This window comes from Pygocentrus nattereri, chromosome 10 (assembly GCF_015220715.1).
Source record: "Pygocentrus nattereri isolate fPygNat1 chromosome 10, fPygNat1.pri, whole genome shotgun sequence".
NCBI classification, from domain to species: domain Eukaryota; kingdom Metazoa; phylum Chordata; class Actinopteri; order Characiformes; family Serrasalmidae; genus Pygocentrus; species Pygocentrus nattereri.
The window spans coordinates 23826581-23853014 of NC_051220.1; the positions used below are offsets into that span (position 1 = coordinate 23826581).

The window sequence follows — 26434 nt, forward strand, 5'->3', positions numbered from 1 at the left end:
AAATATTTTTTTTGGTTTCACCATAACAGCCATCAACAGGTCTTGCCATTTAAAAGCTGTATCTGAAAGCAGTGTCTACTATGGATCAACTATAGGTCAAACTAGGAAAATAAGTTAGCAGTGTTAAAATAATTAATGGTGTTATTCAATTAAATGATCATTCCTGCTGGCCTTCAGCTATGAGGTGATACTTGATTTGCACTATGGAACTAGAATCAAAACTACAGGACGTCTGACCGTATATGTTTGCTTAGTCAGGTGTGGCTATTTAGCCTGTCTTACCACTATAAAGAACATGTGTTAAAACACTGTCTAGAATGCAGCAACATTTTCTTTTGCTAAAGAGCAAAAAGGTAATCACTAAAATGCAAACGAGCAGCTCTTTGTTTCCTGGCTTCATGTCAAACTAGTCAGTAAGCTTTTCTAAGCTGTTTAAATGAGCTGCTCTGATTGCACTGCTTTAAAGCACCCACAGGTCAGTGTTATATGTTCGCATGATCAGGTCACTCTGTCTTCTCTCAATGACAGCGTAAACTGTGTAAGCAGCTACTGCTCTCAGTCTTGCGTCCTCTGACAAGACATTTCACCTGTGTGCCTCTTACACACACACACACACACACAGAGCAAACACAAGACTCACCATTGACACACTCAAACACATCACAGCACCTCCCCGGTGTTCCGTTGCCACGGGAGACCAAGTGGGGGGATGTTCCAGCCGAACACTGTGGGAAGGTGCAGGCACCGGGCAAACACTCGCACCTGAGAGAAAGAGAGACAGAGAGAGAAAGAGAGAAAGAGAGAGACAGAGAGACAGAGAGAGAGAGAGAGAGAGAGAGAGAGAGAGAGAGAGAGAGAGAGAGAGAGAGAGAGAGAGAGAGAGAGAGAGAGAGAGAGATCAGAGGAACAGAGAGAAGACATGGAAAAAGAGAGAGAGAGAGTCAGAGAGATGCCACTTTTGTTATAGAAAATAATGCTGATGTCATTCATTTCTTGCACAGTAATAGAAGAATACCCCAGTCAATAAAGTTGCTACATTCAGTATTGGGCCCGATTTGGGACTGCATTCTACTAAACACCATAAAACCTGATTAAATAAAAGCATTAAAGCAGACAGTGAAACACTGCAGTGCTTTGGAAATGGACCTGCACAGAAACATGAAGATGAATGCTACATGAGCTGAAGGAGCATAATTCTGGCTGTTAGAGTGAGAGGCCGGTACTGTGGGTCTGTGTTTATGGATGTGATGAAAGACAGGTGGGGAAAGGTTTGGGTGATACAGGTAACTTTTATGTTCTGCAATATTGATAACTGTGTGTTTCCTAATCCTCAGTTCTGAAGGTATGAATAGTATTTTAACACCTAAAAAAACAAAACACTTCTTTTTGCTCTGTATTACATCTGATAAGTTCACTTTTGGAAACTTTCTAAAGTAACCATGCAGCACAAAATACCTCCTAAATTTACAGTCAAAGTTGAAAATTTTGCGCTTTGACAATTATAATTATCTTTTCATCACCCGGGTTCCAAATTATTATGCAAGTAATATATTAGTCTGACTTCAGTAGAATGATTTAGGTTTAAGTTTTTTAAATAAATTCTTTGTTTTATTTCTCATATCAGGCAGGTTTGTTTACTAGTGTGCCAGGTTATCCTGATTAAAGGGAAAAGAGACTGTTCCACATTATTAAGCAAGTCACAGTTCTCATGCAATCTGGGGAGCAGACAGAAAGCATGAAAGAGATATCATTGAGCTGTGAAAAGATGTGAGAAATTCAGAGCACAGGTGAATACAGTCAGATAAAGGCTTATTAAAGAAAGTTTCTGTCAGGCAATTTAACTGTATAAATGTGTGATATAAAAACACCACTACTGAGCAGCAAACAGGTATTTGAAGTTGCTGGTGCTTCTGGAGTCTCAAGAAACTCTTGATGCAGGATCCTCCATAGGCTGGTAGCTGTGCATAAAGCTGTATTTTGGCCACCCCTAAGCAAAGCTCATAAAGAGAAACGTTTAGAGTGGGCTCTATATACATTTAGACTAATTTCCAAACAATATTATTCACTGATGAATGCTGTGCTACACTAGATGGTCTAGGTGGATGTAGTTGTGGATGGTTAGTGAATGGCCACCCTGTTCCAACTAGACTGTGTTGGAATATTGGAAAGTGAGATGGTAGGTCCTTTTGAGTTCCCTGAGCAAGTTAAAATGACTTGTGCAAGTTCCTAACTGTTTTCTGCCATGGTATAAAAAGAAGAGTCATGCCTTCCAAAATAAAATCATTTTCACGCAGGACAATGCACCATCCTTGGCTGCTATGAGAAAAAAAATAATGGTTTGATCATCATGATTCCCTGACCTCAATCCTATTATCAATATGTAACTGGATCTGTAAATATAATTTTTAATTTATCTTTCTTTTATTTTTTGAAAAATTATCCATAAATAGAAATAGATTTTTGTCAACGACCCACTGAATGTTTTCAAAAACTGCATTCTACATATAATTTGGAACAAAGTATTTTGTGTTCTTTGCAAAATAACATTAAAGCCATTGCCCACTTGTAATAACATTCACATTCACATAAGGACAAAAAAAATCTTTAAACGTACTGACTGGTTAGGAAAAACAAACAAAAATGGCAGGTGCATAATAATTTGGAATGTAGTATAATGGGTGTACTCACCTTGTGGGCAGGGTGCAGCAACCATCCGCTGTCAGTCTGACCTGCGTCTCATAGCTGTCGGCTGGACACTGCACTGGCTGGACAGGCGGACACTCCACTGTGCTGCAGTCCACACTGAAAACTGCCATGCACGCACACACATATAAACAATCACTAAGAACACTCCATCAAACCCACGCTAAACCCTCAAGCATATGATGTGCCTTTGATTTTACATGCACTGCTTAAAGCGGTGCCTATGGAGTCTTGAGGTTAAGCGTGAAAAACTGGAAACAAAATGTCAACAATCAGCATCGGCAAGAAGCATCTGGTTGCCTGTGATTCTGTTTACTGCAACCGCCAGGTCTTGACAAGGAAATAGACGGTTTATGTGGCCATATACACACACACACACACACACACACACACACACACACACACAAACACCTGCGTTTTGCCTAGGTGGCTTGAACAAATGCATCTTCTTTTGCTCGCTAACGGAAGCAAACATTCCTGGTCAAACGTAACTTACCACTCTAATAAAGATTTGCTCACTCACAAGCGTGCACAGCACTTAACACTTCTAGACTGTAGCCCCTCAAAAATTGTACTTCTTAGCTAAAAAAAAAAAAATATATATATATATATATATATATATATATATATATATATATATATATATATATATATATATATATATACATACATACATACATACACGTTTGGAACATTTGACAACTTTCAGCTTCATCAAACTGTTATCCATGGTATGCATGGCATGCCTAAATAAGGATTATTCAGAGACTTTAACAGTTAAATCCCCCACCAAAGGAATTGCATATCTATGCTGGCCATAACAAACTGCATGTAGAACTGGTGCTTTCTGTGTGATCCTGAGACTGATGTATGATTTTGTCTCTGTAAATATTAATCCTATAAGGATTCTTGTTTCCCTTTTTTTTATTTGCAATAAGAAGCGTTGATTAAAGGGCAGACATAGCCACCTTTCTGTGTCAGCTGTTAACGGTAAATGTTAATGTAATCTGACAACAACATGCTTATTTGCATTAAAAAGGGCTTGGAAATGTACCCAAACTTTTGACAGGCAGTGTGCTTTGTTCATGAATTCATCCTTACCTGGTTTGCACTCATACAGGTCACAGCACTCTCCAGGCTTTCCTGAGCTTTTGGACACCAGGATGTTGAGGTAGCCTGGCTGGCACACTTTCCTCAAACACCCTGCAGGGCTGCACACACAGCGGCTGGGCAGGGGACAACACTCGCCTGGTGGGGCGTAACCCTCAATCAGCACTGAATCCTCCGGGCAGCGCGGTGAAAACTGAACCTCACATCTGGCCTTGGAACAGTCCGGTCTCTCCTCTAAGGGCAGAACATATTAGATATGAGTGTGGTTGTGGTGGACAAACATGGCAGATTTCCACTATATTCTTTATATTTAAACCTTAATTTAACAAACTGTGATATTATTTTTCCCAATTCTATTGGACAAATATCAGATATTAAAGAAATCATCAAATTATCAGATATTACCAAACTGTGACAATAATTTGTCACCATCACCTTTTTAATTTTTTTTCTCTTTTTGACACCCTTTGACCTCACCAGCAAAGGATCCACGAGCGATGTTGCAATGATGATATTTTGATGAATTACGATTAAAACAGTGCGTCTCTGACTGGGTGTGCACCACATTCAGCCTCTTTTTATATGTGATGCGAACATTAACCTAGCTAACTTCAGCTTCAAATAAAGAACCATTCACTGCTGTGCAAAGTGGTAAACTAAAATAAAATAAAATAAATGAAATACTAAGAGCTAATGTCACAATTGCTAGTAATTTATGGTAATGCAGGTTTGTTGTGACAGTAGCCATTACTGCTTCCCACATTTTGACTGAGAATAATCACCGGGTTTAATGTATTTTTACAGGCTAGTAGTTAAAGCTAGATTTGTTATTGAGCTGTGTTAGTGGGATTGCTTTGAAACTGACTTTACAGCAGAGTGGTTAAGTTACTGGCTCTACACATGGAAAACCAGGGTTTGAACCTGGCTCATGGGAGTACATTGCTCCTTGTTATTCTTGTACTGCAAGCATGTAATGTGATTGGATTTAAGCTGTCAACTCACATTGCAATGAGAATAAACAGCAAAAAAAAATTTACAAAACAGTTAAAGTCATATTTAAGTCAAGTCAAAGTTTATTTATATTGTACTTTTTACAACAGGCATTGACACAAAACAGCTTTAGAGAAAAATCCAGGTCTAAGCCCCCACGCGTAAGCCAATGGTCACAGCGGTAAGGAAAAACTCCCTAAGATAAACAGGAAGAAACCTTAAGAGGAACCAAGACCAAGAAGGGAAAAACCCATCCTCCTCTGGTTGACACCGGACAGTAAAACAATAACACATGAGCAATATGTACAGAAATTAAGGTTTTACCATTAGTATGAAATACTGAAACACAGAAAAAGGGAAAAGCAGATGAATGGCTATGATTAAATAGTTCAAGTCTATGCAGCAGCTGTATCAGGGTCTGTGGTATGCAGGTGAGGTTTGCACAGCACTGTTCAGCAGGAAATTAATAGATATTTAATAGGGAACATAACAGACATTATGTCAGAACATTCTTTTCTCTCTATACAGTTATCATTTTCAAGTGTGTTTTCTTATGATAGCAACAGTATATTCTGTTATAGCAAATGAAATGTGTTGATGGTTTTACATTGTCAAGTCAGTTTTTAGAACATTTGTGTAAGACGTAGGGGTCTTTTTGGCTTTGACACCAAGCCTATGAACAGTAGGGGATCATGCATGGAAAGATTAAACTGTCTTCCTCAGCTACTTTCCTGCATTAGTTATTTGTGCTAATGTTACAGCACTAGTTGGTGAACAGACTAGCAGGGGCTGAAGCCAGACCTACTCTCTCTTAAACTGACAAAAGTTTGCCAGTTTGCCAGAGACCAATACATTAAACAGCATATTGTCCACTGTGGTCAAAATGCACCACTTTGTGAACACACATTTGACGTTGAAGGCATAGCTGACCGTGGTCGACCTTTCCTCTTTTCCAAAACGAAGAGGAATAAAGAACAAAGGATGAAGGAAAACAGAGAACAGACAATAAAAGAAAGGTAAAACCAAAGCAGTCACCGTTGATATGACCCAGCACAAATGTCAGTAGGAGGAGAGATCACACAGCATCGACACTGTCATATTAATACAGCTCTGAGTGAAGCAGGCGGGATATTAATGCAGCCCAAACTCTTCTCTTAGTAAACCCTGGAGGAGGCGCTGCCAGATTCTTGCTGCTCGCTGGAGTTCAGCCAGAGCACAAGGTGAAGAGGCTGCAGCACTGCAGGCCTGTAGGGACCAAACAGCTTCGCAAAACCACACCGTCATGGAAACAGTCCTGAAGACTACTGCCCTCAAAACACTCTGAACACTTCTTATAAAGTAAATGAGAGCCATATTTTATATTTTAGATGATCTACCTAAAAACCTATTCTATCCACAAACTTTGCTTAAAGTCAACATATAATCAAAACTGACCTTGTTATTTCATGTCCTTAGTCATAAGTCATCATATTGACCATTTATGTCATGAGTTGTGATTACTTCATCCTCCACCAACAGGCAGGGGAACATAATATTAACCAATAATTTAATGATCCCCACCACCCCCCAACCAAATTCAGTCCAAGCCCAGCAAAATTCTTTCTGAACATGACGTGAACTGACCCAAAAAATCTGAAACTGCCCTCTCCATCACACAAAGTAAAGTAGCAGTAAAATTAGCTTATAGTATAATCCTAAATATACCTAACCAATTGTTTGGACTGAATTCATTTGCCACATCCTAAAAGACAATACTGGGAGACAATGCACTGCCCATGGGTCTGACAGGCATGACATTGTCAGTGGTGAACCCAAAGGATCTGTACTTGGTCCCCTACTATTGTCTTTGCACATGCTGCCAATACTCCACATGAACACAACTTTCATACCAATGCAGATTATACACATTTAGAAATAATAGGAGACTGCACACATTTTGAATTGTAATTTGTTAAATAAATGCCTCATTTTATTATTTTTTTTAATATATTTCTTTACATTTTAGTGGATTTATTTTTATTATTTTGTCTATTGTTATTTTATGGTTTATTTTTCCTTTTTTATTGTTGACTGCATGTATGACATCTGCTATTAAAAATTATTATTATTATTATTATTATTATTATTATTATTATTATTATATATGTCTTTTAAGAAAAAAAATGGCTAAAAAAAACTTCCAGTGCTAACTACTTTCAGCAACAGAAGCAGCATCGGCTCATGAGAAACAGTGTATGTTTCTTGTAGACACTGTACAGTGATAAGTCCAAGCTTTCAGTTTGATATTAGTCAGACAGAAAGACAATCACATATAATGTATGAAATGCATCTATTATGCAGAGACAATATGGCCCATTACTTCCTTTTGATGTGCAAACAGAGCAGAGTCCACTGTGGAGCTGCACCTCTCTCCTGAGAAAGAGGGTAATTACCTCAAATGAAGGGTAGTAAGAGAAAGAGAGGGGGGGTGAGAGAGAGAGAGCGAGAGCGAGAGAGAGAGAGTGAGAGAGAGAGCGATAAAGAGAGACAGAGAAAACAGCACATAATGCCTGCAAATACACAATAAGAGAAGTGCAGAGACACCATCTATTTAAAAATGTGGTCATAGCACTGTGTTTATGTGTCATTATGCAAGAGCACGTCACAGGGCCTTTTGTTCTGGACAAGGTATTGGAGAAAATGAGGATAGCATTATGTTCAGCTCAAGGCAAATGCAGCTTGCATTTGGAATGATTTGACAGGCAGAGAAATAATCCTGAAAGATGAAGAGAAGCAAAATTAAAAGCCATTTCTGGTAAAAAAAAAAAAAAAAAATAAAAAGCATGCACGTGAAATAAAGCAGCATCCAAGAAAATGAAGTACACAGATACTCTGACGTGCAGCAGAACTCGATTCAAGCAGCAGCTGAAAAGACTCTGAATGCTTTGATAACGGTCACTGGCTAAAAAGTGCATCATCCTAGGCAGAAAAAACCCACCACGTCCACTATTTGGCACTCAGAAGAAACTCAGTGTGTAGAAGCTTTTCTGTGTTTGAAAGATGAAATGGTGAGCATGTTTGAAGAGGGTTATTTGCAGAATAGAATAAGCATCTATGGTAATGACGTATTTTACTAAGCCCCACTCTCTCTCTCTTGCTCAAGGCTCTCCAACCCCTTTTCTCACTCTTTCCACTGGCCTAAACTCATCTTAATGCGCTCGAGAACTTGTGCAAAAGCTTTGCTCAAAACAGACATATCCACCATCCGCTATTCATACGTTCCATTACTTTGCTGATGCACGGCCACGGTCAGACTTTTAACCAATTTCATCAATTTGGTTTCTATGCAAGGAACATCAACAACAGGCCTCGACCCACAGGCAATGACCCGCAAGAGCCTCTAAACATATTATACCACCATCTCTTTCTGAACCTGTTTACCACTGTGGGTAATGTCCTAGGCACTAATTTCCCCCTTCATTATTTGTTCTGCAAGCAGAATATGGGCTCAAACAGCAGGAATATGGAAACCCCTGCAAGGATCCATTATGACGCAGAAATGGCCCTGACTGGGTCGCTTTCGGCACAGGGTTGTTGGGGGTAAATTGGGCACGGTAATGGAGTATTGGTAGAAAAGTGGCAGGAGAAAGAGGACACTGCTCCATCCTAACAGCCCGGCTGTAAGAGTTGCTGCTTGAAAGCTTTTTCTTCCTCTTTCACAGCCATTTCTCCCTCTTTTTTCTGATAATGACAGCTGTTCATCACTGATCACGTGCATGATGTTGCCAGGCATCTGCCGCAGCATGGTAGCAGCTTGTTACACACAACTTTAATACAGGAACAGTCGCAGCCCCCAGCAACTCGTCAGCGACACACCCTCGGTTAGGAGAGGAAACCTGCACATCGCTATAATGAAGTCCACATAGACCTGACACAGTGTGGACACATGACTCAGACCAAGGCTAGCATCTGCCCTGAACAACTGAGGAGGCCAAAAATGGGCTGGGTAGTCTTTGGGTAGTAAATGGCATGTTTTGACAATTTATCAATGTTTACCTATTACTTCAAGCTACTTTATTTCCCAAAAGTAAAAGAATTTGGTTTTCCATGTCATGGGCCATTTAAGGTTGAGCAGTTTTCAATGTGGTTTAGGACACAGTCAAACTTTCTACAAAATCTAAAAACAAAAAACTTCACAGTGTAGCCGAACGCACTTCAACAGATGTTGTGCCAAATTTTCAATCCCCTTAAACAGCCTGTCAAATGCACACTACAGGTTATGTTCGTGTTCCATTGTTTCTTTGTTTTTATAACTGTTAATCTTGAAATTTTGAACTAGGATATGTTTAAAGCATATGTTTTAGCTGTTTTCATGCTGCAGATATTACTACCGTCTGAACTTGAACACAATACAGTACTTGTACATGTCAGGGTGTGACCGAAAGCAAAGGAGCACAACAAGGAGTCAATTTAAACACTGATTACCCCTTACAGGGACACAAGGTTCTGGCCAGGCAAAACCACCTTTTTTCTTTTCCCAAAACAGGCCAACATGGCCACTTTTAACAACATGGGTGAAACCATAAACAATCCACAAGGTACCTTCTCCACCAACAGTAACTAACAGATTACATTTAGCTTAATAAGCTGTTTCCCATTTCACAGCACATTCCCAACACACAAAATAATATTTCAATATTAGGTATAAAAACAGTAATGTTACACATGATTCACATAACTCTGAGTACTTCTGGTTTACCCCATAGAAAGAATCCAGATAGTCTAGTCCACATTTCCCAGAATTCCGAGCATGTCTATAAAGACATGCTCCGTAAGCCCGCACTCCCTCTTAAGCACCACCCACTGACCCATGCTGCAGACATGGTTCCTGGGGAATAAACAAAGAAGGTGGTAAAACACATTTGGTGAGCTCAATAAAGTGTTAAAACGGTTCCAACCCATGGTCTGACTCTTCTTGCTAGTGTGCACTCCTAGCATAGAAAAGTATACATTTTAACTATGTTAAATTAGCAACCATTAGCACAAGATATGAGCAGTGTTAGGAATGTTCCAAAGAATCAGAGAGATATATACATAGTATAAACAGTGTATTTCTCTACTTATGTGGAGTACATTAAACTACATTTAAAAACGGCCTTAAACTACATGAAATCGCCAGCACACTCCAATACCCAATACACAACCCATGTTGATGTTACATGTGGGGACCTTAGTGGGCCATCACAGTACAGAATGTCAATTATGAAAGGGTGGTCTCAGACCTTTGCACAGCCCTGTATATGTCAGTTTCAAAATGTGTTTCTTGCATTTTTTCAAATTGCTCTCTCATGTTTTCACTTCCTTGTCAATCTACCATGTTTATTCGCCCCTGAGAAGAGTGTCTTGCGTCTTTTTAAGCACAAGACTGGATACACCTCAAGTTTTAAAACACAATGTCTGCATGCCCTTATTATTTCTTGATTTTGCAATGTTTAGTTGTCATGATTATTGCTTTGTCACCCCCTCTGGCACAAACAGAAAACTATCCAAGACATACTGAATATCAAACAGACAAATAAACTATAAAATATTCATCTTTATCAATAATTTTGTGTGGATTTATCACTACTGCCTTTTTCCCCAGCCCTTCTGCTAAGTTCAGATTCCAAGGCTTATTGCTCAATTCTGATCTTTTACTTAGATCCAGCTTTCTGCCATGAGAAGCCATGAGAATTACAATTTATGTTTGACCCTTATCTGTTATTAGCTTGACCTCTGCCCTGAAATAAAACCCACGCACAAATTAAACCACTTTATTAAGACACCCTGCAAACAATGGAATGACCACATTGAGTAGTCATGTATTCATGTAGGCTAATAATCCATTAATTATCCACTAAATGGCTCCATTGTAATAGAATACATCCATGTATACACTTCAGTCGCAATAGGCCTATTGAAATACGACTTCTATCCTACTGAACGAGGTGGGTAATTCTGTAAATAATCCGCTAAATAGAAAAATAATAGCCATGTAAACGCCAGAATCCGATTATGTTTCCAATCAGAGCAGAAACTGGTCTGCAGAGGAGACAATGTTTATGATCTGAGCTTTAAAAGATGGCGGTTGGACAGGGGTCCATCTTATGTGTCTCAGAACACGACGTCTTCCTCTTGCCACTTCCTTAATAAGTAAATGTGAGGTATATTTTTCTGATATTTTAAAGCAATTAAAAACACTAGCACTAAAACTCACCTCACTCTGACTGGACTCACGTGATGTTTGCTGTCATGGTAAAGTTTACTCTAAGTGGTACACGTGCGTCATTTTGGATTACTCGTAGTGTGCATGTAACGAAGATTTTCCATTAGATTGTGGAGTAGAGTGAGCGTATAAACACCTCGGCCTTAACCTGTAATCAGAATGTATTCAATCTGCTTAGCAAACATCTTTGCATGTAAACACAGCCAGTGATGTAAAAAAAAAAGTCCAATCTCACTCTTCTCATTATGTTCAAATGACTACATCACATGTGTATCTTATCTGGGATCACATATGAAAGTAGCTGACAGCTGATTTGATTCATTTAGGATGATAATCTGATTTTTGTCACTGTAATCTGGTAATGTGAATGGAGTCATACAGTAGAAATACTCAACCAGTTGCATAATGTTGACCAATTGAGCCATCTAATACTTGTAGAATCGAACAACACAAAGCAAAGCCCACGTATGCATCATCCCAGTGGCAGTTATTGATAGAGACTGGGCTCTGGTTGGGAGCGGCAGGTTAGCTTGGCACAATAATGCCATTATTTGTTATTCCACAGTGGCAGTGTAGCCTGCAGAAGTCTACCTGGGGTGAGAGTGAGTGAGAGAGAGAGGAAGAGAAAGAGAGAGAGAGAGAGTGAGAGGGGAGAGCTACATGGGATAAGTCCAGATAAACACGCACACTGTTCTTGCCATCCAACTGGCTTCTGTATTTGCAGATTCAAATCCAAAAAAGCCCACAGCAGTCAACATCTATGAAAAGGGCTTATTTTATCTCATGAAATTAATTTACAATGTGCCAATCAAACATTTACCAACACATGGTCTGTAATCTCAGCCATCTGCCTCACTGTCACAGCATCACAGCATCATATTATATCATCTAGATATAATAATCAAACAAGATTATTCATCCAATATTCATCGATTATTTATTCAATATTCATTCAATAAAGAAAAAAAATGTAATGGTGAAAGGACACAATAAAATGTACAAAAATGTCAAGGAAGTTCAGTCGTCCTCTGCTGAAAAACGTCTGCCACAGAGTCTTTCATACGTGGATTTCCTCTCGTGGATCTCTTGCATGCTTTTTATACAGCAAAAGTTCAAACTGGATCAAACTATTTAATGCTGTGTGGGTAACAAAAGGTCGCCCAAGTTTCTGGCCTGGAATTCTCTTTCCTGCTTTATAACTTCACTGTACAGCATAGAATCAATCAAAATATTTCCACTATTGTGAGAAAACAGTACACAAAAAAAGTTAAACATCATAAACATGCATCAATTTTTCATTCAGCATGACTGAATTAGTGACAAACTGCTATATATAACCTTGCAGACTCCAGCAGTCGTGTATACCTGTGCGATTACAAGTAGGCTACACTTGCGTTTGTCTTGCACTAATGAGCTACACAGTGAGTGAAGTGCGGCCAGCTTGCGTTCTGCATGCTGCTGTGAAACACGACTCCGAAGCGCGAGAGCTGCTCAGCACTAAGCTGCTGAAATGAATCGCCTCTCTTCTCCTATCCCTCTCCTCGTATTTCAGCCGGTGGTGGACGCGCCATACAGATGGAGGCAGCCGAGGGTATCCATGGAGAGAGATGAGATTAAAATGGGCCTGCATCGATACAGCCCTCCATTGACTTATTAACAGCCCTGCTTAATCTAGTCTGTCAGACAGAGCTTGCTACAGCCTAATGCGCACACATGCACATGTTTCAGCAAACACATGGCTTTACAGAGCCTCTGACAAATTTATGGTAAAGCCACTGACAGTAGCTGTGATCAGTGCATGGTGTATATCGAACGTTCTAGGAATCACAGAGCTCCAGTGCAGAAGCCTGATTCATAGAGTTCATTCTAATAGTTTATGGAAAACAGCTGCTTTAAAACAGCTGACCTGCCTTTAGTTAACTGTGTAAACCTAGTACTAATAAGTACAACGAATATATGAATTAAGAATTAAATGGCTCAAGGCCATTATCTTCATAAATTCTTCATATTCTGCAGAGATATCCCTCCATATCTCTGAAGTTCAGTCTTAGAAGCTGGTTGCATTTTCTGCTTTCCAGGATACAAGTAACCCCAAATACATTCAGTGATGATGATGGCTTGACTGCTGGGGTGGACAGTCCATTGTTCTGAGAACGCTAGCAGCTTTTTTTCCCTCAGTAACAGCTTCTTGACAGCTACACATGCTTTTAGACTCATAATGTTGAGCTGTCTTTTCACAGTGGAAGGAAGATAACACCTGCAGAGTGGAGCTTTATTCTCTCCTGCCTCTCAAAAAAGAAAGCTGTCAGTACTGTAGGTCTGATGGTGGCAGTTTTAGTAGTCTACCAGGTCTTGCATGGGTGTCAGAAATCCCATTTATTTGTTTAAGGAGGCTCATTTTCCTTTCTTGTAAAATGTTTTTTGAAACTCTTCTTTTTCACTTTGACTTTCTCATTCCTTATTCTTTGTACAAAAAATCCATCTTGAAAAAGGAATAACTTGTACATTATGGCCATTTCGACTGAAAAATAAATCGATAGTTGTAAAAACCAAACAAATCATTTGCACAGTACTATTTTTATGTGAAAAGTAATGTTTAACCTTTAGTTCTTAGTATATTTTTGGGGTTAAATGTTATCATTTTATGTGGAAATTGGTCACATATCTGGTTTGTCATTTATTTAAGATGAAAAAGGACAAATAGCACTTGACAAACTTGAGTGCATATACTGATAGATATTGGATGGACTAAGAAGTTTCACTGCAGAAACGTCCTACTTTCTGTTCTAAACTCAAGATAAGATCAAGATAAGATTTCTTGCAAGTTCACATTACAGAAGCAAACCTATCTTTATGTTCATACGATGTCTTATCTTACATCATCCTATATCATGGTAGGAAATCCTAAGCTAGTTGAATTAAGACTGATTATCAACTGTCATATCTGTTCCCAAGCACTCTGCAATACATGCACAGCTGAAATGTAAATGTGTAATGAAAATAATGGAGACATTTATATCACTAGTTAGACAGATAAATAGCTAGACAGCTACCCATGTGAAAAAAGTAAACCAAGTATGATGAATAAAAAAAAAGAAAAAAGTTCAGAATAGTCTTGCACCTCTGGTTTCATTTCCCAAGGCTTTAGCCATGCATTCAACTCTGTCTCTGGGGTCTGCTCCACTTGGGTCATCCTGGGACTGAATTTTTGTCTACTTAGGATGCCTATGGTTTTATCTTATCTAGATTTGGGAGATGAACACAAATTAAAAAAAAATTGCTCTGTAATAGCTTTTGCAGAATAAAAGTATGAATACAGTCCTAACTAAAGCTGTCATGGTGACTACACAGATAAGATTTCAAAGTCAGGATATTTCTGTAATGCGGTCCTTGGTCTATAAATTATTCGGTATTCGAGTGGATTTTTGACCTGATACTTTTGTACTTCTACTCATGTTATTACTTGGGAAGGTCCTTTTACTTGATTCCTTTTTTAATAATACTTTTACTTGAATGTGGGTTTAGGTTCCTCCACACACCTGACTGTTATAAAACCACAACAATCCTAAAAAGAAAGTTGATGTATGGCCAGCTGCCCTATGGTACATTAGTCTGTACTGTACATTTACATCCCATGAAACACAATGCCCTAACAGAGCACTGGCATCAGCTCTGGATGGGCTGATACCCTCAGTCACATATCAGTATCAGGACAAAATAAGTCAAATTCCTGCATGCCTAATCTTGTGCAGAACCTACAGACAAATACAATTATGAACTTAGGCCATAATTGATACTGTACTGAGCACGGGACTTGCTCCCTGCTCTCTACGAAAATCGTTAGTGTGCGATTATCAAGGTTTCATTCTGACCTCTTGTCACTAAGGCAACCTTTTTCTCCTCATCACTTGTTTCTCTGGCAACCAATTTGGAGTGTGCTCGCTCACCCTTGAAGTAGGGAACTCCTATAACAGCTCCTCCACTGGCTTTCTCCAGGAGAGTGCCGTGAGTACCAGTTTAGTGAAAGGGCTGAGAGAGAGAGAGACAGATAGAGAGAGAGAGACAGATAGACAGACAGAGAGAGAGACATATATAGAGAGAAATCGGTACTGAACACAGAATCATTAGACAATGATGAACTGCCCCTTCATAGCTCATTCAAATACACATCCACCACTTAAACCACAGCTGATTTAACATTTTGCATAAGCAATAAGTCACAGATGACTTTTTCACCATCTACATATAAGCTCAGATGAGTGGCCTTCAACGGTAGGTCAGAGGAATAAGGACTGCTAAGCTATTGTTTACAATGTCATATATCTGTTTATAGCAGAGACGCTAGTATTTTCCCTCTAGAATTATACACATTTTCCATTACTCATTGTCATCAGTGATGTCAGTTTAGCCTCAAAGCTGCCGACCAGCCACCAAATCCTTACTGAATACTGAGGTTAATGGCACATCTGCTGTGGACTTAAGGAATCTGCTACTTAACTCAGAGAAAGTATTCCAAAGTATCTAACAGAATGGAATACAATCCGACAGCATCACAGCAATAGTTGATGTATTTAGTGTCTATTTGCTCCTTTAGTTTTTACATTGGAACTTTAAGTCATGTATGTGTGTGTGTATGGGGGCAAAAAAGTATTTAGTCAGCCACGGATTGTGCAAGTTCTCCTACTTAGAAAGAAGAGAGAGGTCTGTAATTTTCGTTATAGGTACATTTCAACTATGAGAGACAAAATAAGAAAAAAAAAAGAAAAAGAAAAAAAAAAACAGGAAATCACATTGTAGGATTTTTAAAGAATTTATTTGTAAACCATGGTGGAAAATAAGTATTTGGCCAATAACAAAAGTTCAACAATACTTTGTAACATAACCTTTGTTGGCAATGTCAGAGGTCAAACGTTTCCTGTAAGTCTTCACCAGGTTTGCACACACTGCAGCTGGTATTTTGGCCCATTCCTCCTGCAGAACTCTTCTAGAGCAGTGATGTTTTGGGGCTGTCGCTGGGCAACATGAACTTTCAACTCCCTCCACAAATTTTCTATGGGCTTGAGGTCTGGACACTTCAGATGGGCCTGGACATGTACTGGCTTAAGCAGGGGGACATGCCTGGCACTGCAGGATTTGAGTCCCTGGCGGCATAGTGTGTTACTGATGGTAGCCTTTGTTACTTTGGTCCCAGCTCTCTGCAGGTCATTCATCAGGTCCCTCCGTGTAGTTCTGGGATTTTTGTTCACCGTTCTCATGATCATTTTGACCCCATGGGATGAGATCTTGCGTGGGCCCCAGATCGAGGGAGATTATCAATGGTCTTATGTCTTCCATTTTCTTACAATTGCTCCCACAGTAGATTTATTCACACCAACCTGCTTGCCCACTCTTCCCAGCCTGGTGCAGGTCTACAATTTTCTTCCTGGTATCCTTTGACAGCTCTTTGGTCTTGACCATGGTTGAGTTGGAGTGTGACTGTTTGAGGTTGTGGACAGGTGTCCTTTATACAGACAACGAGGTCAAACAGGTACCATTAATACAGCTAACGAGTTTAGGACAGAAGAGCTTCTTAAAGAAGACGTTACAGGTCTGTGAGAGCCAGAAATCTTGCTTGTTTGTGGGTGACCAAATATTTACTTTCCACCATAATTTACAAATAAATTCTTAAAAGATCCTACAATGTGATTTCCTGGATTTTTTTTCTCATTTTATCTCTCATAGTTGAAGTGTACTTATGATGAAAATTACAGACCTCTCTCATCTTTCTAAGTAGGAGAACTTGCACAATCAGTGGCTGACTAAATACTTTTTGCCCCACTGTATATATGTGTGTGTGTGTGTGTGTGTGTGTGTGTGTGTGTGTGTGTGTGTGTGTGTGTGTGTGTACTGACAAGTGAAATGGCAAATGAAATAATCCCATTTAATATATCTGGTAGTTTGCAAGATGACACTGTTGAAAGCATATTATAATGTTATTCACCTTATTTGTAGAAATCTTTACTTGTTTTAGCTCATTTTTTCCACTGAACTCTACATGTCATATTCTACTGGCAGATATTTGGCTTTAAAGGAATGGTTCGGCCACAGTCCACTGTCCACTTACCCATTTACGTGTAGCAGATCTAAGAAGACATTTATTGTGTCCAAATTTTGTTTCTTTAGTTTAGTGCTGGAGCTTCGAGGCTAACTTTGCTAACAAACACTAGAAGCCAACAGTCACACAAATCTTTCCCTTAAATTCATCCCTAAACTTCTCTTATCCCCACCTTAAACCACATCCAGGTCTTCATTAAAGTTATGCAGACTTGTTGATGTGGTTTGGCTATGAGTAAACTAAAAAGATGTTGTCTAAACACTTGTTTCCTAAAACGGCTGCCTGCGGCATTCAGCTACAGAGTGAATTTTTTATAGTTCACAGTAAGTCATACTGTGCTTTAAACCACATTGACAAGTCTGCACAACCTAAAAGAAGACCTGGATCTGGTTTGAGCAGGTTGAGAGAGGTTTTGGAGATGTATTTACACCCAAGGGCTAAACTAAAGAAGTACAGTTTGGATGCCAAACATGTCTTGGCTGATCAACTACATCTGGGTAATTGGAAAACTGTGGAAATGTGATTTTTCTCTCTCTATATATATATATATTTTAATATTCTGCTAGTAGTAAAAGTCCATTTCTGTACATAAAATTGCTTCAAGCAAGTAACATCTAGAAACAAGCTGAGGAATCCTATCATTTTCTCATCCTATCATTGATGTTTATGCAATGTGAAATATAAAGGTGCTGTTCACTAGTAAACAGGAATACCATCAAACAGAAATTAGCATCATCCAAACTGCATGCTTCAATCATGTGCTTGCTTTCAACCACATCGAACTGTCAAGATTTCATTATAAATTTTCTGACTATTATTTGTAAAATGGGACAAAAGGAAATTGGATAGCTAAAATAAGTAGAATCAGCCATCTTCAAGACTGAATTCTGTCTGCACTTTAATCCATTCATAGTAGCTTCCATTGCTTGTTAGCTAAATTAGTCTCTTAGCTCCAGTGCAAGACTGAAACTTTAAGACACCAGGCCTGTCTTGATTTGGGTTAAATGGAAAACTACATACATTTATTTTTTTCATCAAAATATAGCTTTCAAACAAAAAAAATATACCCTGGTTGTTTAAGAAGGGAAGGTATATACATGATCTGGTGACCCTGAAACTGTCCATATGGATGTACTCTCCAACTCTTGCTAGAGCAGACAGAGCTGAAACCACCCAGAGAGTGAGATTTGCAATTGGCTGTATTGCTCTGAGACCTGCTCTATACCATGCCACTGCAAATGAGGTCCAACCCCAGCCATGGTTGTGTCACAGCGGCCAGCGCAGGGAATGTGCTGAAAAGGAGCGTGTCTGTCTGTCACTGTCAGCCTCTCATTAGCTCCATCAGCAGTCGCTCTCTCTCTGTAGAGAGGTGCTTTATTAGCCCAGAGAGGCTGCTCTGTTTGTTCATTACTGGGCCCTCCGTACTGACAGAGGCATCCGCTGTACTGTCAATACCTTTAGCATGACGGCAAAGATGGAGTGGCACAACAACAAGGGGCGCTCCTGAGCACATGAAGAATGTAGTAGATTTAAAGCAAGCTCTTTAATGGTGAGATCTGAACCAGAATATCACACTGTGGCATGCCGGCAGAAAGGTGGGGCCCAAACTCTGAGCCCAGACGAAACCCTGCAAAGACAGCTGGTAGATAAACATCAGCTGGCACCTGAGCCGAGATGGAAAGAGAGTTCATTGCTCTACCTCCCCATCACCGGCCCTCCTCTGCATCTTGGCTGCCGAGGTCAAACCTTTGCCACCATTCATTTCATTGTATACGCACTGCTCTTGGTTTACTGGTGTTTTCCCATTTCTCATCATGCAAGCAACTTCTGGGACAAAACTCTGCCAACTCTGAGCTATAAACTAAAGTAGTCCTCGGCTAGAGTGGTTTACCTAAGTGGTGTTCATGATGAAATTACTTCAACAGATGTAAAGATTTTTTTCCCTTCTTGAATAAAATTCCCAGTTTAAAGATAAACTGTTTTTGAATGAGAGAAGCAAAAGAAAGGTTCAATATCTTATAAACAGAGTGTCCAATGGTCAACATGCTCTTTCTGTGGGGAGATAAACAACAAACACCAGCTTTAGCCAGGCTAACTGCTCTGAAATGAGCACAAGCTCCACCGCTAACTGACAGCTACTGGTGTAGGAGCATTGGGTCTGACACCAAAGGCACTGGGCTGACAGCTGGAATCATAAACGGGTCAATCTTCTCTCCACACGTTCCGCCTGTCTGTAGAATATAGGAGCAGGTGTCAAGGATGAGTCTGTGGACAGAATACTGATTTGCTTAAAAAAGTACAAATAGACATCACTTGAAGATGCCCTAAGTAGGCCTCCCTGTCGATTTGGCGACACTGGCGTCAAAGCAAGCAGGATGCTCTTTTCTTACTTTCGTGTCATTTTCAGGAATAGAGAATACAGAATTCTTAAAAAAAAGTTCAAATCTGTCTGTGGGTCTCATTTGGCCCTGAGGCCATACTTTGGACACCTCTGCCTTGCTCTCTAAGTAAACACTGCCAGATGAAATAGTAGTAATATTATTTAGTGCAGAACAGTGTGTGAAATGTTTCCTAGAAATCACTGGATTCACAGTTTTTGATTATATATATATATATATATATATATATATATATATATATATTTCAAATGTGTTACTTGGTTCGCTCCAACTGTAACATATTGTCTACTGTAAAAACATCTTCAAGCATCGTGAAGCTACATTTTAGCCTCATCGTCCTCCTCTGTTCTCAAGCGACAGGCAGATTTTTATAATCCTTTCGTGTATTAACTTTCTGTAAGGTAGTTTTTTGAGGAAGTAAACTCCAGATGCCTGCCTCCCACGTTTTTCTCACATTTCAAAGCAAACCATTCTGACCAACTTTGTTTTCATTTTAATCACTGAATTTTTTGCTTTTAATAGAACAGCACAATGTCACGTATTCCTTGGACTCCATCACCCAGACTCCTCCAGGAAGTCACATGTCTCCTGCCAACTCTGACCTGTCTGCACGCTCCAATCACAGATCTCACTCTCCGGAATACTAATGAGGTTCACCTGTGTTCAGCTATTAGCTTTAGCTCATAAGCCTGGGTGTAACACAGGTTCATCGTGAAGTGTTGTTTCATTCTGCGACACACTGATCGTTTCCCGTGTTTCTACGCCTTATCGTTTATGACCTGTTTACCGTTTACTCTTTTGCTATTTCCCTGTGGATATTCTGCCTGTGAGAGATCTCAGTGTTCGGACCTTTTGGACTGTTTTCTGGACTTTGATTTTGTGTCTCCTCCTTCGGATTGTTTTGGTTTTGACCCAAGTCTGTTTCGACTCTGAGCTAGGATTACGTCTGGTTTATTAAAGATTCCCTTGTTCTACTTTCTGCACGCGTCTGACTTCATCCTCGACGCTACACACAAATCATTCCAATTTATGTCTGACATCACAAGTATTTATTTATATCCTCAAATTTCACATTTTTCATATTGAAAAACAAATATTAATATGTGCAACATAGCACCCCTAGAATGAGAGAGAGAAAGAGAGAGAGAGAGAGAGCCTTAGATGGGATAAAATGGGAAAAGAGCCAAGCGCGTCAAGAGGTGGAAGCCAGGGGAGTTGTAAAAAGCAAAGTGAAGCAGAAAATAGACATAGACAGAAAAAGTGAAAGAGAGCAAAAAAAGACAATAAAAACAGACAGAGCAAGGTGAAAAGAGAGAAAGAAAGAGAGAGCAGAGAGCGATGCGCAGCTCCCTGACCCGTAGCTCGGCGGGGTGAGGATCAATGTGCATCGGGCTCCGGCAGTCAGGCGCAGGAGTTTTGCATGAATAATGCGCCCTGATTCTCAGCCTTTGTTCTGGCTGGGATCTGCATACCGAGCATCCACTGAGCTCCGCTCAAACGCAACCCGTGCTTATTTGCGTGTTTATTTGCTTTATTCTGCGGCAGCTGCGTTGGCACACAAGATCATGCTAATTTCCTGACTGCAGAGTGGATGTGTGTGTGGAGTGCTGATTAAATAAATGGAGCAAGGAGCTAAATGAGGGGCATGTGAGGGATACAAAAACGACTGTGCCCTCTTGCTGTACGTCTGAGACGAACAACATAAGACTTTATCGTTATTCTCTGACAGAATGAGTTCAGTAAGAGGGAACTCTCATGGAGAACACAGTGCTGCATCAACACATTGCTCAGCAAACTGAGTGACTGATCTACCCTTCAGCTGCAGTTTAGTACAACCACAATTACGCAGCATATAGTTCACAAGTGATTAGTGAAAAGAATGTCAGCTAAAAATCTGATTTTTCTTTTCTTCAAATGTACTCGATCTTCCAAGATATATTTAATGTCCACATTTTTATTCTTTAGTTGCACTGGACCTATGAGGCTAATGTAGCTAAGACATAATTATAATAGTGCATCTGGATCAGGTAACTAGTGGTGTAGTAGTAATTTCGTCACTTATACGCTGTAAACTGACTTTTATTCTGAGCTGTTCCTGTATAGGTATAGATGCCTCACAGGAAGAAGAAAAACATAATTTGCAGCATAATTTGCTAGCCATTAAACAATTTTGGTTTGTGTGTTTGTACGGACACAGCCACTGGATGGGAAAGTGCATTTATGTTACTAGGGTCCACATCCCCAATTTCCTATGTTCCCAAAGTCATATGTTTCCAGGGTTCCTTTAATCACAATGTCATATGTTTCCAGCGTCCTATGTTCCCAAAGTCCGATGTTTACAGAGTTCTATGTTCCAAGTGTCTTATGTTCCCAGGTCCTATTTTCCTGGGGCCATATGTTCCAAGGGTATTATGTCCCCAGGGTTCAAAGTTTCCAAGGTCCTAAGTTCCTAGTGGCCTATGTTCCAAAGGCCCTATGTTACCAGGGTCCTATGTCCCCAAAATTCTATGTTCCCAGGGTCCTATGCCTTCAGGGTCTTATTGTTCCAGAATTCTATGATCCCAAGGTCCTATGTTCCTAGTGTCTTATGCTCTCAAGGCCCTGTGTTTCCAGGGTCTTATGTCCTCAGGATTCTATGTTCCCAAGGTCCTACGTTTAGCTGTATGACAGATACATCACCCCCCAGTAAGATATAATAAGGGGATCTATGAAACTGTCCCCAAGCTCAGGGTTAACATCCTGGGGTCAAGGACCATCCAGGGCCATATGCAGAAAACAATAAGGAGCAGAGTTTTCAACAGGAAAGCACTTTGCCTTAGCTAGGTTAGCCTCAGTTAGATAATTAGGCAGCTAGGCAAGCTTTATAGTCAGAATCTATACTACATCAACTTTTTCAAAAATTGCTTTGGCTGATGTAAGAGTACTGCACTATCCTCCTTTTTTGTTGCTGATAGCTATGTAGCCCTTAGCTCGCTTACTAGCAAGAAAACCAGAATAAAGTAACAAACTTGAGATGGTATAAAGGAAAATAGTGAGAGGCAAGATGACGAGGGAATGTAAAAACAGTACTGAAATGGAGGGGAGGTGCAGCTGTTGAGGACAGGCTTAAAGAGTCCACCGTTAGTACAATTCTTGTTCTGTGAAATGCTCTGTCAGAGTGTGCCAGAGAAACTTTTGGAAGCAACCTGTACATAAACACAATTTTAGATTTCATTTAGACATCTAGACATACAACACCGGAAGATCTTATAAATAAAGCAGAGGTAAAGATTACATTACATTACATTACAATACATTTAGCAGACGCTTTTATCCAAAGCGACTTACAAATAATGTGGTACATAGAACAAACATAGTCAGGCCTTAAAGGAGGCCAAGGGGTAATAGCGGGGTAGAGAAGGGAAGGAGGGCAAGAAGGAGATGAGGTTGGTAGTGGCTAGATTTGCAAGAGGTGATTAGAGCAAGTGCTCCCTGAAGAGCTCTGTCTTCAGGAGTTTCTTAAAAATAGCGAGGGACGCCCCTGCTCTGACAGCGGAAGGTAGCTTGTTCCACCATTGGGGAATCAAGTATGAGAACAGTCTCGATTGCGTTGTGTGAATGTTTGGCAAAGCTAAGCGACGTTCATTGGAGGATCGCAGCGGCCGGGCGGTGCTGTAAGCCTTTAGGAGCGAGTGCAGGTAGGAAGGAGCCTGCTCTGTTAACACCTTGTAGGCAATTGTAAGAGTTTTAAATTTGATACGAGCAGCAACCGGTAACCAGTGGAGCTCAATGAGCAGTGGGGTGACATGCGCCCGTTTTGGTTGGTTAAAGACCAGACGCACTGCAGCATTCTGAACCATCTTCAGTGGTTTTACAACACAGGCCGGGAGGCCCGTCAGTATGGCATTGCAGTAGTCGAGGCGTGAGATGACCACTGCTTGTACCAAGAGTTGGGTGGCTTGTTGTGTTAGAAACGGCCGTATCTGTCTGTTGTACAGCGCAAAGCGGCAGGACCGAGCCACCATGGTGCGTAAAGGAGAGTTGGTCATCTACCATAACCCCCAGGTTCCTAGCAACCTTTGTCGGGGAGAGTGAGAGCGAGTCGATGGTTATGGTGAAGTTGTGTTGAATGGATTGTTTAGCTGGTATAACCAGAAGTTCAGACTTGGACAGGTTTAGTTGAAGGTGGTGTTCCTTCATCCATGCGGATATGTCCAAGAGGCACTGCGATATCCGCACAGAGATCGACGGGTCATCAGGCGGGAATGACAGATAGAGCTGGGTGTCGTCAGCATAGCAATGGTACGAGAAGCCAAGTGAGCGGATAACCCGGCCTAGAGAGGTGGTGTAAATAGAAAAGAGAAGGGGTCCCAGTACCAATCCCTGGGGAACCCCAGTGGATAGCGAGTGGGCTGAGGAGAGCTCTTCATGCCACGATACCTTGAATGAGCGCCCAGTGAGGTACGATCTGAACCATAGTAGCGCATTGTCTGAGATACCCATGTTTGATAGAGTAGACAGGAGAAATTCATGATTGACTGTGTCAAAAGCGGCTGAGAGGTCCAGCAGAATGAGTACTGAGGACTGTCCTGCAGCTCTGGCAGTTTTTAGTACCTCAATCACAGATAAAAGAGCCGTTTCAGTGGAGTGCCCTTTTTTAAAACCTGATTGATTTGGGTCCAGGAGGTCATTCTGGAAGAGGAAACCAGAGACCTGACTGTAGACTGCTCTTTCTATAGTTTTGGAAAGAAAGGGTAGTAGTGAGCCTGGCCTGTAGTTATCAACCTGGGCAGGGTTGCAGGAAGGCTTTTTAAGCAATGGTGTGACTTGGGCTTGTTTAAAGATAGTTGGAAACACACCAGTAGTTATGGAGGCATTGATGGTGTGTGTGATAGCTGGGATGATAGCAGATGCAATGGTTTGTAGTAGGTTGGTAGAAATCGGATCAAGTGTACACGTAGTAGGACGGCTACATGTTACAAGAGTCAGTGCCTCGCTCTCAGTGAGAGGAGTAAACGAGGAGAAGATGGCACCTTTGGTCGAGGGATACAGAGGAGCAGAGCATGTGGTAGGACCGCTACACGTTGCATCAGTGAACTGGCTGCTTATGGCCGCCACTTTCCCAGTGAAAAAAGAGGCAAGGGCTTCGGCTGTAAGGCAGGTAGCCGGAGGTGGCGGTGGAGGATTGAGCAACGTATTAAAGATGTCACTCTTATTTAAATGCTGAGGAAAATATAAAGTTATTTCTCATGAAAATTTCAATGGGTGAAACACAATCATACACTAGACCAGTGGTTAACAACCCAAATGTAAAGAAGAGCCATTTTGTTGATTTTTAACAAAAATCTAACCACCTTGGGAGCCTTGACATTTCATGATAATGTTACTGAAGCAACTTGACTGTTAATATGTCTCAGTATGTGCTAATGTGCTAGTATAGGCTAAAAATATAATATAAACAAAAACTACTTTGAGCTTTAGCTTAGCTTTAGCCGCTTTTCTAACACCTCCTGCGAGGACATTTTGCTCATAAGTAGAATAGATTCTTGTAAAATGTCTCTGAACATTCGACTTTTTATGAGGCGGAAATCAGCTTCTTATTTACCAGCTTCTTATTTGAATTTTCCTGATCCACCTTAAATGTTCAGAATGTAGCTACCTATGTAGCTAACTGTTGCACCATTTAAGACAGAATGTGAAAATCTGAACTTCAGCCTCATGAATTTTTAGTGTTTGACAGTTTCTCATTGCAGATGAAATGTATCGGGAAACCAGCTGAGCGTTTATTAATGCAAATTCCAAAAAAGTCGATTCGACTCCAAAACATCGATGTTCGTTTCATGTTTTACCTTCAAGGTTAAAGGGTGAATTTGCAGTTATACATTAACTCCAGTGATTAAGACCATTTCTCGGTAAAACTGTGTTGAACGACCAGTGGAGCTTTATTTTACTGCAAATGAGGATTATTTTATTTTTACCTAAAAATCTAATTCTGCTGTGGAGCTGTACCAGGCCAATAACGAAAACAGAATGTAGCTACCTATGTAGCGTGTCGCCAAACCCTACGCTAGACAGTTAAACAAAAAGAAGGTATCACATGTAATGAGTTTCAGCTATGGATAGACATTCAGCTCTCACCTTTATCACATCATGCAAACAAAGCAGGAACTGAGAGCTGACACAAAATTAAAAAGGTAGCACCTTCAGTTTCTGCACCACACACAATAAATATTTGACAAAGCAGATCTTCCATCTCTGTGATCTGAGTTCATACACATCCCATCACCCTTGGCTCTCTCACTGGCTACTGACTGCATACTTATTCAGTTAGAAGATGACCATCGCGCATTACCGACATCATGAGCATTTAAAATATCGAAAGGCCTCCAATCACTCAGGAGCTTGATCCAAGTCTAAAGATCGACTCGTCTCCTCTCTCACAACATCATGTGATCTATCCATCACTTTCAACCTAGAAATTTGCTTTCAATTTCAAAGATTGCAACTGCCAAGTCTAAATACTTTTGGACAATCCTGGCTAATCTGGATGAGGGAAAATAATGTACATTTGATGTTGTGCCAAACTATTCATGAAAGTGTGGCTTAAGGATGAGTTATTATCTATTTTCCTTTCTTCCTCATTCTGTGCCTTATCCAAATAGCTTAAAAGGCATTGACTTTGATCAGAAAAAATCTATACCAAGTGCTTAAAACCTTACATCATCTTATTTCAGCCAATAGCCAAAAAAATCCAATAGCGCAAAAGCACACACAGGAGTTACAGCTCGACAAACCCTGCAGAAAGCAGAAAAGTGTAGGCATGTCTGTCAGGCTGCATTACTGTTAAGGGCTTTAGAAGGTGATAAAGAGTGAAAGCAACACCTGAGAGTCTGTGTCTGACTATCTCTCTCTCTC

The 26434-nt window shown here is 40.3% G+C and overlaps 1 protein-coding gene across 3 annotated transcripts in view; it reads right to left on the reverse strand.

Annotated features, from left to right (window-relative positions):
• The window catches only part of crim1 (cysteine rich transmembrane BMP regulator 1 (chordin-like)), a 120394-nt gene that overhangs the window by 57688 nt on the left and 36272 nt on the right, over nt 1-26434 (reverse strand). For all 3 annotated transcript variants that reach the window (XM_017694531.2, XM_037541935.1, XM_037541934.1), the window contains 3 exons: nt 3805-4047; nt 2689-2809; nt 641-762 (listed from right to left, as the gene is read on the reverse strand). In XM_017694531.2, the coding sequence (XP_017550020.1) occupies nt 641-762; nt 2689-2809; nt 3805-4047 (486 nt within the window). The remainder of the gene's footprint in view (nt 1-640; nt 763-2688; nt 2810-3804; nt 4048-26434) is intronic.